Genomic DNA, 18331 nt, shown 5'->3' on the forward strand with positions numbered 1-18331 from the left:
AAGTTCAATAAAATATTTTATAATATTTAGTTAAGTATAAAAATAATTATTAAAATATAGGTAATTAATCTATTAAACTAATAATGTAACTGTTTTAAACCATAAGTTTACTGTGGATATGTTTATGTCAAAAGAGAGGTACTCTTCATTAAAACGTTTCAATATCTATAGTTATTAAATTGATTAGCTACGGCAAAAGTTATTATCACTGACAATTTCCAAGGGACGAAAAGTCTATTATAACTTTTGTCATTGATAGCATCATGTTTCTACGATGACCCGAGAAATTAAATTTTCATTTAATATAATATTTCAATAACAAAAAATATATAGAATGTTGTATTTTTTTATAAAGTATATATACTAGTAATTGTCGAAAGATAATAATTTTTCTTGCAGACAAAAATAAACGAGTGATTGAAATATAGATGGGCGTGCTTAAAAAATAAATTATACAATTTTAAATCGCCAAATACTAAATCAGTATGTATAATTAACCTATAGTTCTTACTTATATAAAATAATCATATATTATGTTTATATAAAAAATTACTTTTCAGGGTTAAGTTCCTGGTTAATTCGTTGGTTGACTTTTCCAAACCCCAGTTAAACACAATAAATATCTGGAAGTTAAATGTATTCCTACTATGTGAATGTAGTTAATTCAGATATAAATTTATTTCCACAGTCCATGAGTTATAAATAACTAATACTATAGAATAAGATTTTGTGTTCGACACTAAATTTGGTATCACGTCGTTAGAAAAATGTCTGATTGTCTGATGTAAAATATATAATTATATAAAACAAATTGCATACTATAAACATAATATTAGTTAAGTGAATTTTCATAATACATATATTTAATATATTATGTTTATGGTTTATGAGTTATAATAAAAAAATTATGAAGTATAAAATTAATAAAACGTAGACAAGAGCATAACGATTTAATATTACGTAGTTTGCGACTATACCTGTTTCAGGTATACCATAAACATCAAAATTTAATTTTAAATATTTTTGAAGACCATACATCATTGCTACTTTGTGTTACTAGTTGAAAACAATAGTAATTAATATAATTCTATTAACAATCGTAATTTGTTAAAATTATTCAAGTATAATAAATACTATATCGTATCCAATATTATACATTTTTGTGAACGATTTTCAAGGACTAATACCGTTAATAAAACAATTTAATAACTGCATACTAATCATTTGAATTTTTAATGTTCATATAAATATTCTTTCAAATAATTTACAATAATAAAGGAGTATTCCCATTTGAAAAATAGAAGTTTCTATCGCCGTAGAACACTCATTAAGTAATACAAAAAAATCTTAAGAATTCTAAAATATAGGTTTAAAGAATATTTAAAAATTCTCAAAAGTCGGAATTTGAATAAATTTATTTTGAAATTAAAAATAAGGATGAATATTATGCACTCTTATAAGAATATTTAAGGTATTACTTAAATAATTTGTAGTTAATAGTTGATAGTTGTTTTTTTTTCATTTAATGTATTGTGATTTAATCTTACTATTTATATGAATTTTAAATACTGAGCTTTACTAACAAATTTATCGATTTTACAATAATTTATTTTTAGTTTTAATTTAGTTTTGTCTGTTATTGCAATTCCGAGTAGAAGACCGAAGGAGTGCTCAAAAAGTTTCCTAAATACCCCTTATTTTATTAAAAGATTTATTTTTGTTATTTATAGTTATAATTCATAAAATTCATTATTTTGATAATCTGATGTTTATTTTTATTTTGATGATTCGTAATGTAAAAATTCAAAAATAATACAGATTTTAAGTTTGAACTCATAAACATATTATGTTATTATAGGTATCCTGTAATTTTAAACAACTTAAAGTTATAAGTTAACATTATGACATAATACAAAATTGTATACATGTCTGTAGTAAAGTTTTACTATTTTAAACTTGTAACCTTAAGATTTTTAATAGCTTAGACCAGTACATACATGGACTACATTGTGTATAATTTTAATTATTAACAGTAGAGATATTTAAACAATTACTAGTATATGTATATAAATATTTAACAGTGTCACACCCTTACAATTAAACCATCAACTATTAGCATATTAAATTATATACTATGATATTTTTTTTACATTTACTATACTGCAGCGGTGTAGTTGTATATTATAGTCGAATAAAAATTTTACTACAGCTCTGACGAATAACCCTAACCTATACCATTAGGTTAACGCGAATACGTCATACAAACGGCGCGCATATTTGGTTCTGAGTCGGTGTAATGATATAATATTATTGTGCCGTAGGTATCTATATTTTAGCATTATCTCTGTGTGTACTTCTATGCCACGTCTTCGCCGTACATACATTTTGCGATGCGTATACATCATACACCCCGATGAAGACGTTTGATCATCGTTAGAACTTATAGAGCCACAAGCGTGTATGCGCGCAACAAATGAAAATAATGATTATATTATTTATATTATATTATTATTGTATTGGTCTAGGTATGCGGGTGCACACCCGCGAAGATTGCTGTCGGTCTCGGATTTATAATGTGGATCACGGATCGCAGCGGTCCCTGCGGACGGAACCCCCGCGTTTCGATACGCCGGATATCCGGTATAATATTTCGCTGGGTTTATTACGACTTCGCATTTGGCGCAGGTACACACACACACACAGACGTATATATGTATAAGTGTGTGTGTGTGTGTGTGTGTAGGTCGATAAGCTATTATATCTAGGGTAGGTATAACTCCACCGAGAACGAGATACTAATAAAATATCGTAGAAAAATTGGCCAACTTTTGTTATTATTCGGCGGGTACGGGCGAGGGGCGCACGCAAGAAATTTATATGGCCCGTGATTGGGTTAGGAAAACACTATTGTCGACGGAAACCATCTCGTAGTGTATATAATAATATATATTGTGCGTGGGTTAGGTACCTATAACGGTCGTAATAATATAAAAATATATAACATGTCAAGCGGCACCGTGCGGATTGATGGATGATAAGAGCTAAGATATTAGGATAAAAACGAAGACGAAAGAAGAATATAATAATAACAAAATGGACAAAAAACAAATTACTTTACTTACCAGTCGTTTCCGGTTTTCGATAAGTTTTGCCTTTTCCTACCGGTCTGATGTGGTTTCGGTTCGGCCACTAGGTTTACGTCTGAAAAAAAATCGTGAAACAGACACAAAAATATATATAAGTCTGTCTCCAAAACACGGTTTCGTGTACAAAAGTCAAAAAGACTCGGGCGTTTAATGAGTATTGGCAAAAAAAATCACAAAATAATAACAAAACAAATATGTGCATATTTGGAATGTGAAACAGTGCGAGTAACAGGTACAAAATAAAAATTAAATACACTCTGTCGTTGCAGCATATTCTATTATATATGTGCAATGTGCATATATATATCAAAATAGTTTCTACTTAATATAAAAAAATCGAGTTCGTTTTTCTACACAACAACTAAATAAATGTATAGAGTGTGTTTAGATGGTGATAATAACATTATCAAAAAAAAAAAAAAAATCTTTATACCGACTTAGCGCGGTAAATCAAAAATAATTTTAAAATATTCATATTATGTATCTTGTTGACTGAATAAAATTATATTTTCATGTGTACTTATCTATTTAGATTCTTTGAACCATATTTTTGATATTAGTTATGTTATACCATGTTATTATCTATTAACGTGGTTTCACAATCAAATAAATATGTAAGCAGTCTACTGGTCTAGTGAAAATTTTCTGCAGTTGTATAGTTTTTAAACGACGGAATTCAAATGTCATAAAGGTTAATAATAACACAATGGTTTGCACTTGATTGCGATGGATATTCTGAACTTATTTTCTTAAACCAATATCGAATTTCGAGTCTAAAAAGCTAACAACATTATACCAAATATATTTTAATATATACACCCGCGATCTGCATATCGTTTAAACGGATTTTAATGGAAATCGCAGCTATATTATTTTGAATCCATTTACACGAAACGTCTTTTAATTGATTGACTAATGACACTGGTAACGATCCTTAGCCATCTCGAAACAATATTTCATCACCGAAAATTTACCTATACAATTATTGTTATAGTATTCATCGCCTCGTCGGTCAAAGGTTTTAATATTATTTCGTATTATAAAAATATACACGTACAGCGTAAACAATGCAATATTATTACACGTGGGTACAAATCCACTAACTACATAAAAACCTTTACACTCGTAAAAGGCACATTACTACGCGTGACAGACGTTGATGTTCTAGCGGTCGTCGTTCAATGATAAAAGATAATTCAGAGAAAAAAAAATCCCTATTAAATTAGTTTGGTTGTCTGATGACGACTGGTAGATTGTATATATACGACCGAAACGGCAAGGGGAAATCATAAAAATTATTTAACGTTGTAATAAATTCTTGTCAGCTATTTATGAGGTATTTAACGTTATTATATATATTTTATATGAGCTGGTATTTATTGAAACAAAAGAATATTATACACAGTATAATATAATACGGAAAAAACGAAGTGGGCATTGACAGAAAAAATTCAAAGGTTGCTAGGGTTTTTATTATAAGCCTTCGGTAATAATGCGGGGGAAAAGGAAATTAAAATTAGGGAGTCGACATACAATTTTACGTCTCGTTCTGATAACGCTTTGAACCGCATGCAGACTCTGAATAGTATACGTAATTGTAAATTCAAGCGTCTGTTAAACCCATTTAAATACAAGTGCAACAAATCCCTTTTCACAAGGTCCTCCTGCAGGAGACAGGACAACATCAAAGTGTATTTTTATTTTTAAATACCCCTGGAACCGTAATTAAAATGTACATGTTTTTCCATTAATATTCATTTTAATTTTAATTAAGTAAACAACCGAATAAAAAAACGAACGACAGGATCGTGTTATATGTATTGTTGTAGCGATGTACGACAGTTTGAAAAACAACAGTCAAACACGTGATTTTTTTTTTTTTATGCACGCATTTTATGAAAGTATATAACCGTTCGACTCAACCCCGCAAAACTTAAAAAGAAACAGTGTTTACTAATTGGCCACTCAATTGAACGTTTACTGAGGGTGACTGTTATCTTTTTTGAAAACAAAACATACGTTGGTTCGACAATAGTGCACGCGTTCTTTTTTAGCTTACAATTTAATTTTATACGAAATAACTTTATCATATTATATTGTATTCGTATGTAAAAAGTAAATTTTAGTATTTTATTGAAACTCGTTTTCTCATATTATTGTAATAATTGCGTTTTAACTGTTCTGGTCGTTCTGGGGAATTTAAACTTTATATCGTTATATTATACTGTATTAAATTATAAATTATAAATTATAGTAGACTTATCACAATATAAATGCCTTTTTATCGAATCATAAATTATCTAAATAAAATTTTTTTCAACAACATGACAATTTAAATACATTTATGACATAAGTTTAATAAGCAAACAAAATTAACTGTATTGAGTATATACTATATAGCAAGGGTAAGCAACTGACGGTTCGCCCTTTATTTTTAAATTACATCATACAATTTCAAAGTCAATCGTCTATACTCTATGCTAAATTAAAAATATGCATATTTTGAATGACCTTTTTATTTGCTCTCTATACTCTGGCTCGCTAAATATTAATTTTCTAAAAATTGGCCCTCTAATAACTTTCAGTTGCCCAACCTTGCTATATAGTATATTTGTATTTTTTTGTATTTTACAAGTAAACAATATTTTGTGAACAAACGATCTGTGAAACGAAAATGCATAATTTTATTCTATAAAACAGTGTTTTAATTAATTGCGTATTCAGTAACGCGTACGTGCCATAGTTTTAACGATGTATTTGATTTTCCAAAAACTAAAAGAAGTTTTGATTTTTTTTCAAACAAAATTCTTGGTACAAATTAAACAAATTAAACAAATTTAAAATGTAAAAATATATTATAATAAACTGTTATTTGCATTGTTATCGTGCGCTCAGATTTAAAATAATCTGTTAAATTCTGAAACTATAAAACATTTTGTTTGGGCATTAACACACATTATAGGTACACCAAATAGGTACCTTTGTATTATATTTATCGCATATACGTGATTTATGACTTAAAAGAATATTGCGAATGTCATTTGACACACGTGATTTGTTACAGTGTGGCACCCCCTACCCACCTGAAATTTGGGCTTGGATTAAATGCAGTACATTAGTTTTCAATAAACACGTGTATCGGTCATTTGACCTTTTTGTGTACAGCGTTTCACTTTTAAACCGGCGGTGGGAACTTTAAGTTTAAACAGGCGTCTCAAAGGCAGACAGGAGATCGGAACAAATATAAAAATAAAAATCTGAACAAAAAAAAGGGACAAACAACAAATCCATTTTCCCCTCATTTCTTCTTTTTATTTATTTATTTTTTTTTTTGGTTTTCTGTGTTCTCGTTTCGTAGATTGACGTTTTTGTTTCTTAACGATTTTACCTGGAGGCATTAAACGAGATGTCAGTGCCAGAGCTAGCTCACTATATACTACTTTGGGAAAACATCCAAGGAATTGTATTTTGTTTGTTTTGTCCGGCTGTTCAATTAAAAACATCTATGATGCCTTTTATGTACACTGCGCATACCTCTGGAACTTCCGTAATTTACTCTACGAATACTTTTTAATAAAATAATTTTTTAGCTATATCGTGAGATGGGGGAAGTAGTTTATTGTAACTTTTGCAGGAGCATATTATCGTGTAAGCGACACATTGTCAGTTGAAAGCGAGTGGTTTCGTTACAACTTTAAACATTTTTAAAAATATTACAACCGGCTCGAGTTTTAATTTATGAATGCGTATGATATTTCTTTAAATATTCGGTCTTGGATTCTTATTCATAAAAATACTATTATAGCTATTAGCTAAGCTATATAGTATGTGTATTACTACCTACGCCTATATTATGTGTTAACGTACTAAATTTAAATGTGCAAAACTTGGCTTCTCGATTAATTAAATTTCTTTCTTCAGCTATAGTACATATAGTGCTATTGTAATATTGTTGAAAGGAATGAAGTAAAAAGACAAAAATAAATTGTTTTTAAAAAGTGAAAAACAAATGAATAAAAATACTCATTATAGTTTTGTTTAAATCATCCATTATTTTTACTGTCAATGAAATGATGGCGCTTATCGAGAATCAAAATACAATTGTTTATAATTTATTATAATGTATAAGTTTATTAATAACTATAGTGAATTAATTGTTTTTCTACTAATATATTAAGGAAATGATTTTTCCGATATTATCAAAAGTTCCATAATATTTATGGAAACAGAAACAGATTTCAAGATTACTTAAGCGTTGTTTGCAAATAAAATCGACCATTTTTTATTAAACGTGTACATGAAAAGGACAATCATATAATTGACGATATTGCCGGTAGTCCGAACTCGGAATGTCATTCGGCTAAAGGATTAATTTCAGTTTGGGGTGGTACATTTTTTCTCGACCTGCTGGTCAGTTGAAGTGATAGGATGACGGTCATGAATGGGGTGTCCCGCACACCTTGCCAGTTTCCCGCAAACAGTCGTCGGCGCGTTGACTCGCAAGAGCAAAAGCTGACCTGTATCTTATTCGTCTGTGTGCTCGTATAATATAATTTAATATGTTTATGTGTAGCAAAAAAAATACTGAGAGAAGCTCTCTAAATCCATGATGTATATTATTCTTTGGACGTGACTTTATATTTATTCGTATTATAATACCAACGTAGAATATTATTATTATTGTAAAACCGTTGTTATCGCCCATTTCCGCTTGTTGCAATAAAAACCTTTATTTTTCATTTTTAATGCGTAACACGCGACACTCGAAGTGTTAAATATAATGTACGACATTTTATTGCTTTTTTCGAACGCATGACACGGAGTACACCTAAATGAATTATCGTTATACTTGTTTTACTCGAAAGAGGCAGGATATTGGTTTTGGTTTTGAACGATGTTATTTTTTTCGATTTTCCTTGATTCTACTTTTCCGTTAAATCTATTTATCCTAAATTGTCATAAAATTTAAATAACTAGAATTGTATAAACTTTATTACATCTAACTAAAAAAACATCTAAAAATATTTATTTTAAAAACCGACCAGTGTATACGGACAAACAGTATAATTCGATATACATACAGGGAAACTTGACTTAACGGACAAAATTACTAAGATACAAAAAGATATGTTCAAATGTATTTCGATCTATCTATAACGGACTTACTTTTAAAACACTGAAACCTCTCTACAGCGGACACTTGTCCTATAACTGACAATTATTTGGTCCCGTAACTGTCCGTTATATACAGATTTAATTGTATATAATATATTAACTATATAAAACAGTGGTAATAACGGGAGATTAATACTATAGCTATGAGCTAGGTAACATTTATATCATATTGTCATCAATTTATATACTATAATATCATGATGATGCGTATATTATTATACTCGTCACATAACACGTCATTGTCCAGACAAGGAAATGCACTTGCACACTGCACATTAAAATTAGCATATATTTTAATAGTATAATATTATTATGATGCTTGCAATTTCGCATAAATTAACCCGTTAAAAACAAGTATAATTAATATCTGAAGCGACGGTGGTTCACAAAACATATTTATAAATGTATGATATTCGTGATCGTTACGATGACATCGACTTGGACGGCGAGTCGGAACGCACGAGAGGACTATGCGCCGGGGGCGGTACGGACGAGTATGAGTAGTAGGAAAAACGTATACATATATATATATATATATTATTGTATGCAGAGTATTCGATTCAAAAGTTTTCGGGTAGACGTCGATCAACTACAAAAGTTTCCACCGGACCGGCATGCGCGCGACCGCGGCGTAGGGAACGAACGAACGGCGGCGAAGATTCGCGGAGGCTTTTGGACCGTATTTGCCACGACGACTGCAGCAGCGGTCCACGCTCGTCCACCCCAAACATTCGCACCCGCCCGCTCGCCATTCCCCGCCATCGAGTCGACATTATTCAAAGTCGTAAACCGCCGGGTGCCGCGGAAACCATTAATGAATAAAGTGTCATAACTCGAGTTTGGCCCGCCGCCCGTGATAAATAGACCGACCATCCGACCGAAGCGATATTCTTCGAAGTCGTCGTCGCGAGGTTGAATACCGTTTTGCTTGTCACCGGCAGATATAAACGTCGTCGTCCCCGTCGTATACATATTATATATATCTCCGTGTTGTGAGAAGTCGTCTTTTCATTTTCTCTCTTGTTTTTTTTTCTCCGGCTCGCCCTCCCACTAACACCACACGTTTTCTTAACACCCCCTCTCCCCGTGTCGCAACCAATTTTTGGTCACACCGCCCAATTCAATATAGTTAAGTATATTTTCGTATCTTATATTATTATATAATACACGTATATAAGTAAATTCGTCGTGACCAATTGGCGTACACAATTGTTATGGAATTTGCCAAGAAATATCTTAGAAAATATATCCGGTGAGGAATGTTTCGAACCGTTCCGCCAACGCGGCATTCGCATACTAATTATATTACGCATCCGTTTTTCCGTGTAATATATAAATGAAAACACGCGAGATGAGTGACGCTGTGACGTTATGTAAACGTTGTTACATATTTACTATAAAATTATATTATTATTTCGCTACTAGTCCATCTGCCTTTAATGGGTATATATAGTATTATATTTTAATATAAAGGGTGGTGCTGAAAGTCCTGACCAAACTTTGGCATAACATTTTGTATACGATTTATTGCAGAAAACCACTTAGTCGTTTTTTGTTTGTTTTTTTATTTATTTTAATTAGAAACTTTCTATTCTGCAGTAGTCCCAGCTATATTATATATACATATATAGGTATTTACAATTTTTTTTATTCACACATAATTTTAAATAAATTATGTTTTTAAGTTGTACGGGATGAAGCTTATAATTAATAAAAAGAACAATAGTAAGATAGAACTCTTGCTCGTTTTAATTTGTCCTTAAACTTCGTAAAAATTGGTATCTTGAAGACGAAACGAAATTTAATATTATTCTAATTTACTGTTTAATAAGTTTGTCTATGACTATCGTGGTTTATAATATGTAAGTGTCCTGTATCAATGTCCTGTAACGAAAAATGTCTCTAAATGTGTAACTCGTCGTCCGCATTCACGTATAATCGTTAAGATGTGAATTGAAAATGAAAATATGCGTTTGAGCAAAAAAAAATTAAAATCATTATTACTATACTACTGTAATGAATTTAGGAGGAGTGAAGTGTAAATAATATAATTTCGGAAAACCTGTTCATGCCTTTTGAACCCACGCTCCGCTATATACCACACCGTCGCGTGGTGCATACTATTATATGACGATATTATTATAATAAGTTCTACATACACATTAAACATAATATAAATATTATAAACACACGGGAGACGAACTCGCGGTAGTTACAGCACCCCCGAGTAGTACGCCATTAATAACTACGAGCGGTTGTCAGTTACACACCGGTAATTAATGTAGAGTTGTTGTACCACGGTCGCCTGGCTGGCGGGCGGGCAGGCGTACGTTGCGGCGGTTGTGCCGACGACGGGCCCGAACAGCCTATAGCGCGCCAAGTCGTCCTAGTCGCCGGTTGAAGTATACCATAGCAATACGTGATGTACGTATATTATATTGTTATAGAGTGTGTATACTCCTATGCGGGTTTAATCCTAAATATTATAATGTATATATATATTATTTTGATGTAATGAGTGTGAATCGGCATCGGTACGTATAGTGATATAGTACTACAATAATCACATTAGTGTATGACACGTGCAGTGTTGAGATCACTACGAATTCGCAAGATTTCGTTGGACTCCTCAAGGACGAACACAAATCAAGTGTGATAATATATTGTATTGAAAACCAGCGATTTTTCAAACGTGAGATTGCAATTTTATTTTGTTTTAAATAAAAATGCTATTTAATTATAACTTCTACATATTATAGATTAAGAAGCAAAACTTTTTTACTCCACCTTAGCCCATACGGTTAAACATGATGGCGTCCCGCGCTGCACTGCCGTGTTCTTCAGCTGCTGCATAATGTAATATATGCTCTGTGAGCCTCAAGTCCAAACCATAATATACTAAATAATATAATCATGTTATGTATACCTATTTGCCCACCACATGTTAACGGACCCATTCCATACCACGGGAGTAGTTGAACTTTTAAACATAAAAACTCTAATACACGTCATGTTATACCATCGCAGTAATAAACTAACCCTCATTGATCAACATTTTCCGACCACCGAAGTCCGCTGGTGTTTCGTAAACCCACGGTCGAGAAGTCAGCGAGCCATAATAATTGTATATGTATAATATATTAATATAATATACTAATGAATACTAAAATCGTTTATTGGCCGAAATTCGATCATAAAAACCGTTTTAATTGTAAAATAAATAGGTACGCTCTAAAATATTGCATTTCTTATCGTATATACAGTTCGATATCGACCTTTGAGCTTATTTTCTTTTTATTCGTGTGAAGTTTTATGTAAGAAATATTATAACCGGTACTTCGTATTTTAGTTTTTGAGTCTATAATAATAAACAACAATCTTATAGACAAAAACGTGCATGCGTATTAATATATAGATAAATAATAAATATATAATATTTTATTATATTGATACGTATATATATATTGGCTTTAAGCAATATTTGACAATTATAATGGGCGATAATGTTTTTCGCACGTGGGTGGTACTGAGTTATTCGTATGTGTGACTGGTAATCACTATAGATGATACACGATCGGATCCAAAAACGTAGATATTTACTGATGCACAATTTCAATATTATTGAACATCTTTCTCCCATTAAATTAAATTATAAGTGTGAGAGATCTTATTCCAAAAACTTGATTTTTATTTTCTATCCTCCGTCTGATAAAAGTTCTGTGTATAAAATACGTTTAAAATATTAGGGCCAATAAAATATAATATAATATAACACGATATCATCATAAGAATATAGCGGAGATTACTAATGATCGTATTTAATTCAGAATCGTGTGGAAATGGCCAGTAATATAAAAATACGAGTTTTTTAATTATATTTATTATAAGGTACCACGTATTTGCAATGTATATTATGTTATTCAAAAACTCATGTACTTATATACTTCGGATTTTCGGTAGGAATTCTTTTCATAATAATTTATAGTATTTAATGGTGAAAGAATCGCGAAATGCACTACTGTTATGGTGGTTCGTCGAATAACTATTTATTGTTTTTATAATTTCTGTTATATTTAAAAGATATAGCAGTGTAACACTAAAACGTAGACATTCAAGAAAAGAACCGACGTTTTTTGAAAGCAGTCTCTGAAAAACGAAAGCAAAAATATTTTATGAAAAACGATCTCGTTTCATTATTCTGTATATTATATGCTGTAGGTATCTGTATAATACATATATATTTTTATATATTCGTATATAGGTACTAATAATAATCTATGTGAAACCTTTTTTTCCACCCACCGCTCTTTACGTCGCATGCCACAAATGAGTAGCTGATAAAACGCGTTATTTATAATGTATACAAGCGTGCTTTAATTAATTAACTGCCCCCTGTTTTCTAGTATAATGAAAAGCCTCTCGTCCGAAGTTAAGTAATTAACAAAAAGTATCCCGGCTCATTAGTCAAATAAACCTGACATCTGTACATTTCACACGGTTATATGTTTCATATAATATAATATGTAGCGATTTTTTTTTTTTACATCATTTTAATAAACAGCAGCATCAGTTAATGAAAGAAAATGGGTAATATTTTTAATTTATATTACGTTGAAAAAAATAAGTCTTCGTATCATGCTGTTTAAGACTGAGTGAAGCGATGAATAATATATTGGTTTAAAAACAATCGCTGGGAAATGGGGGATACAAAAAGTGGAAACATCATACAAATTCTAATTTCTTGTAATTCAATTACAAATAACTGCAAGGACAATATTTTTATCAAATATTTGTATAAGTATAGACATGAAATAATTTCCAAAGCAAGTATAATGTTTATTAACAATAATAGATATTTAAAATGTTCAACTTATCTTAGTTGTTTTCGAATTATATTGATATCATTATTGTTTGCAAATCATATGACATGCAGTTAAATAAAACGTTCCCGATGAGTTTATATTACAGAATTAAAAAAAAAATCGAAAATTCGTAGTCATTTTATTGACATTTTAACTTCAAAATTCTTCGAAATTGATGTTTTTGAAAAATAATAATTTTATTTTTAAATTGTATAGTTATTTTATTGTATCTAAATGAATTTATCGTAGAAACTTAAATTATTTTACAATTAAATAGGTATATAATATTTTCTATATAATCATTTAAAAATATTCAGACTAATGTTATGGTATTCATACAACAAACATATTTTATATTCAAAAAATTCTATGGTATATTGACTTACAGGCTAGAAACAACCATTAATATGAAATAATAATCAAATTATTATTAATGTACAATATATTAATATTTATGATATTTTTGGCCAAAGTTAGTTCAGCCTACAGTCTTGCTAAGAGTAATTTTAAAAAAATATCACACATACATAGAAATAGGAATAAGACTCATCTCCAATCGGAATAATTTTTGTATGCATTGATTCAATGATTTAAAATTAAAGTCAAATTTAACACGCCCATTATAGTAAAAAACTCAATGAAAAAGTACGATCAAAACCTTCTAATCAGCTGAGCAATTTTTCAATTAAAAAAAAAAAATATTTTAAGAATATTATTTCCACGTACTCATAGTTTTAATTAGTAATGTTATTTTATAATTTTGTGATTAAAGTAAGACATTTATGTGTTAGAAAAACAAGATAGCATTCTTGTAATATTTTTGCAAGTTATATCCAACAATTGCTGTATAAAATATTTAAAATTATCTTCAACAAAATGTTCAGGTTTATTATTAATACTTTTTTTTTTTTAGAAAATTACAAATTAAAATAATATTTATATAGGGTAATAATTCATAATTTATCCTTTTAATGTGTAATTTTGGTGATATTCATTCATGTTTCTCGATTATTAGCAAAATGTTTTGAAAACATTTTGTTAAACTAGATAAATATTAACAATATATTCTATTGAGACAATTAGGAAATTCTATAACATGTGGTTTCGAGTATATCGTGTACTTTTTCGAAACCTCGAATGTTTGTAATTTATATCCGTTAACCAAATTCATTTATTTTCTTAGTCTTAAATTCTTAATATTAGATATTTGAAAGAAAAATATTTCTATAAAAAAATTATTAATTAATTGATTAATTATTATAATATAACCTTACTTTTTTTTCGAAATATTGAATTTATTTTTCCATTTTGATATATGTTATAGTGTATAGTACGTTTTTTAAGACATTGAAAGTTTTGAATTACATGTTATGATTTTTTTAATTTGTTGTGTGTGTCTAGATACAATTTTACCAAAAACATATTAATCAATTTCAATATCACGGAAATATCCACAAAACTGTTGAAAATGTTAGGTCACCAAAAATATTCTAGGCTTAAAATATAGAGCGATATTTCATCCCCCCCTTAAAGTCACTAAGAGTCTAAGCGACTACTACAGTGAAATCCCTGAGGTAATACGGAAAAAAGCACACAACTTTTTACCGATATTATGTAAAACATTTTAAATGGAAAAACACACACATACACATGGTTATATGTACATAATAATAATAATAAATCTTTTTACCACTAAAAAAAAAAAAAAAAATAGTGCGGTAAACGATTTATAAACTTTGAACGCGTTGTGCACGACGCGTGTGTAAATAGATTTTTACGGGGCTGTGTGTGAACAAGATATTCGGTCATGATAGGAAACTTCCATGCACACATAATATACACACGTACACTCACACACACGTGGTGCTTATCGCTGGAAACAAATCCTCCTCAATTTAATGTTGGCTTGTGCTTGGCTATTTATTACATTGTCCGTACACGTGGAATGACTGCAATAATACATACCACTTGCGCAAGCGCACCCCGAATTTAGAGTATAACCAAAAAACATTTTACTATTTTACGGTCTGCAAATATAATTGAAGTGAAACAATTATGATGACGATGATTACGATAGTAACAATAGTGATTTTATTGTATTATATTCGAAATGTACATAAACATACATACTATATAATACGAGTAATATATTATGTTGTTGTTTGAAAAAAAATGTCTAAATCGACTAGTCGTGGAAAAGATTGAGTGCACATTTCACCTTCGGGCTTGGCTGCAGTTGGCAAAAACATGGAATGACCATTAAAACGAAATAACGTTATCGCGCAAATCATTTTTATCCATAAAACGACAGTCTCGTAAAAAAAAAAATCAAAAACTGCTGATTGTCTTCCTCTCTCTCTCTCTCTCACTCACTCTCTTTCATGTCTTCCATTAATTGGTCTTGGCTAATTCTAAATTAAAAGTATTAAATATAGTAGAATTTGAATGTGGTTATAGGTAGTTCGTTTTTTTTTATACCGTTATACATTAAATTTGCAGTATATTTTCAACCAATAAAAAAAATAAATAAATAAACCAGAAGAACTTTATGAATGAATGGTTTAGACGTAAAATATTATAACTTAATTAAATTAACCAATTAAAATATGTTTATGCGAAAATCCAATTACCTATGTCTACGGTTTAATTATACCAACACACATTATTAGTACCTTTAATACACCTTACATTAGTTCTATTCATTTACTTTTATTATTTAATAATAATGTATAACACAAAAGCAGAATATTCATCTAATGAACTATTTAGAATTTTCTTTTTTTTTCGACTTTTATAATATACGATTTTAATATAAATAAAATCAATATAATACCAATATACATTTGCAATATTATTTGCATAATATCAACTTGCCTCGAAAAATTATTTCATTGGTCAGATCAATATTATTGTTGACAGTGACCTATAAATAGCTGATGAACCATTCTTTACTATTAGTGTGATAAAAACCTATGTCTATATTATTCCTGATACAGTACATTGTGCTTAGAGACCGGGGTGTACCTATTTTGCCTATACATTGCGCCAAAAAATAAAAAAGGTAGACAGTTTGGGTGACCTAACTTTGGCGTAAAATAGTGGCGTATTATTTTTATTGAGTATTGGAAAAACATTATCATAGTATTAATTTCATTCAATAATATTGGCTATTTTTGTCTTTGTAAATTGTTAATAATTGATCTTAATAATAAGATTCGCGATACTACAATGAATATCAAAATAATATTAATTTAATGTGGTTACCTAAATTATAATAATTTGATATTTCAGAAATATCTAAATAAACACAACCATAAGACTATTGTATAGTTTTATTCATTTAGAAATTTTAATTTCAATAAAAAAAATTACCGCTTACAAGAACAGATTTTATCTAGAATCGTACAATTGTCCGACGATAATGATCCTATTGTAGTATTGCTACTTAACTGATAAAGCCGATTATAAGGCAATCGATCGATTGTTGATATTATGTCAAACGAAATAAATTACAGTATTAGAGTTTACTTATAAAGTTACTAGTCTAGGTCTATATTCGGGTTTTAAATATATGTAATTAATAATTAGCTATAATGAGTTAATGTGTGTGTATACAGTATTATATAATACTGTTAAGTAAATGTTAAGAATGTTTTATTTTTTTTTAATATAATATGATACAATATTATTTATTTAGCATACATCTTTAACTATTAAATATATTATTATTATTATATAGATTATACTATAAACAGTATAAACGTATTTACACAATATACTTATTAGTACATAAATATCGTATGGTATTAACTATAGATATACTATGCATATTTTTGACACTCGACTACCCGCTTCTTAAATATACGTATGTGGGAGTTTAAAAGTTTTCTCGAAAAACCGTAAGTCAATCTATATAAAATACACGTTTGTTTGGTTTTTATTTTATTTTTATTTTTTTTTTTTGTTATTTAGTGTCATACACATGCGATCCCGTGAGAGCAATTGAAAAACGCTCCATTCGTGTGTTGCATCGGCAAGACGGGTCGTGTACGTTGCAAGGTAGTTGGAGGGGAGGAAAAAAAAAGCGCAATATAATTTGCTGCAATGTCAAAACGAACAAAATTATCTTCGGATACTTTCTAGGCACTTTGTTGCCGTACCCACCCGTCTATTCGCCGACTCTCTCGCACACACTATCTAACTACCCCGTAGAATATTATAATACGCGCTTTTCTATGTATATATATTTATGCAAAGGTCGCGGAGAGGCGTGGGCGGGCGAGTCGTAACGACTTTTGAAACTTTGAATCGTTTCTGTCATGCACAACGCCAAACTGTTAAATTCTCACGGGCACCGCACGGCCCGTGCCTGGTGTTCTCTCGTGCGCCATTCACATACGCGCTGATATTTATATATGTAGGTTCGGTACCGAGACGCAGAGAGAAAAAAAAATTAAATCGTTTTTCTTTCTTTTTAACGTTTTCCTACACCCTAACCCCTCCTCCCGAAAAAGATATGATATTGCGTGCAGTATACACTGCATACCGTTCAACCGTCTTTCAGCGTATACGTACAACGCAAAATTTAATCCCGTCCATTTCATCCAGAAAACGGCTCCGCGGCCGCGAAATGTATGCATATATTTAATATACATAATACCCCACCCCCTACCAGATATATAGGAGAATGACGAGGAACTAGCAGGATTATATTGCACCAGTCGTGGCTGAACAATCGTTGTCCTAAACAGGGACCGGATCGAACGGCGGAGGGCGCAGTAAAATAAGAATTACGATTTTATTATACCGCCTCACACGCGCACGTATATTGTATGTATAGATATATAGAGTGTATGTATAGTGTATACGCTGCAATATGCATGAAATTGCGGGTTTACCGGAACGTTCTCGTCGGCCACTAATAGAAAAGAATAAGACGTGCGGGGAGGGATTTTCTTTTTGGGCATCAAGGGAGAAAGGAGGGGGGGGGTGAAAAAGGTGCAAACAAATGAATAATAAAACGACGGAGTCGCGCGTTTGAAAGGTGGCTTGAATAATGTACCGATATATCTCTTGTGCGCGCGCATACCGTAACGGGCGCAGACACCTCGGCGGGCTTTCGGGATATGTTTCGGTATCATAATGGTT

The 18331-nt window shown here is 30.5% G+C and overlaps 1 protein-coding gene across 2 annotated transcripts in view; it reads right to left on the reverse strand.

Moving 5' to 3' along the window:
• LOC132921914 (heterogeneous nuclear ribonucleoprotein C-like 3) overlaps window positions 1–18331 on the reverse strand; it is a 119826-nt gene that overhangs the window by 29489 nt on the left and 72006 nt on the right. For both annotated transcript variants that reach the window (XM_060985156.1, XM_060985155.1), the window contains one exon: window positions 3123–3201. In XM_060985156.1, the coding sequence (XP_060841139.1) occupies window positions 3123–3201 (79 nt within the window). The remainder of the gene's footprint in view (window positions 1–3122; window positions 3202–18331) is intronic.

This window comes from Rhopalosiphum padi, chromosome 2, assembly GCF_020882245.1.
Source record: "Rhopalosiphum padi isolate XX-2018 chromosome 2, ASM2088224v1, whole genome shotgun sequence".
In the NCBI taxonomy this organism is placed as follows: domain Eukaryota; kingdom Metazoa; phylum Arthropoda; class Insecta; order Hemiptera; family Aphididae; genus Rhopalosiphum; species Rhopalosiphum padi.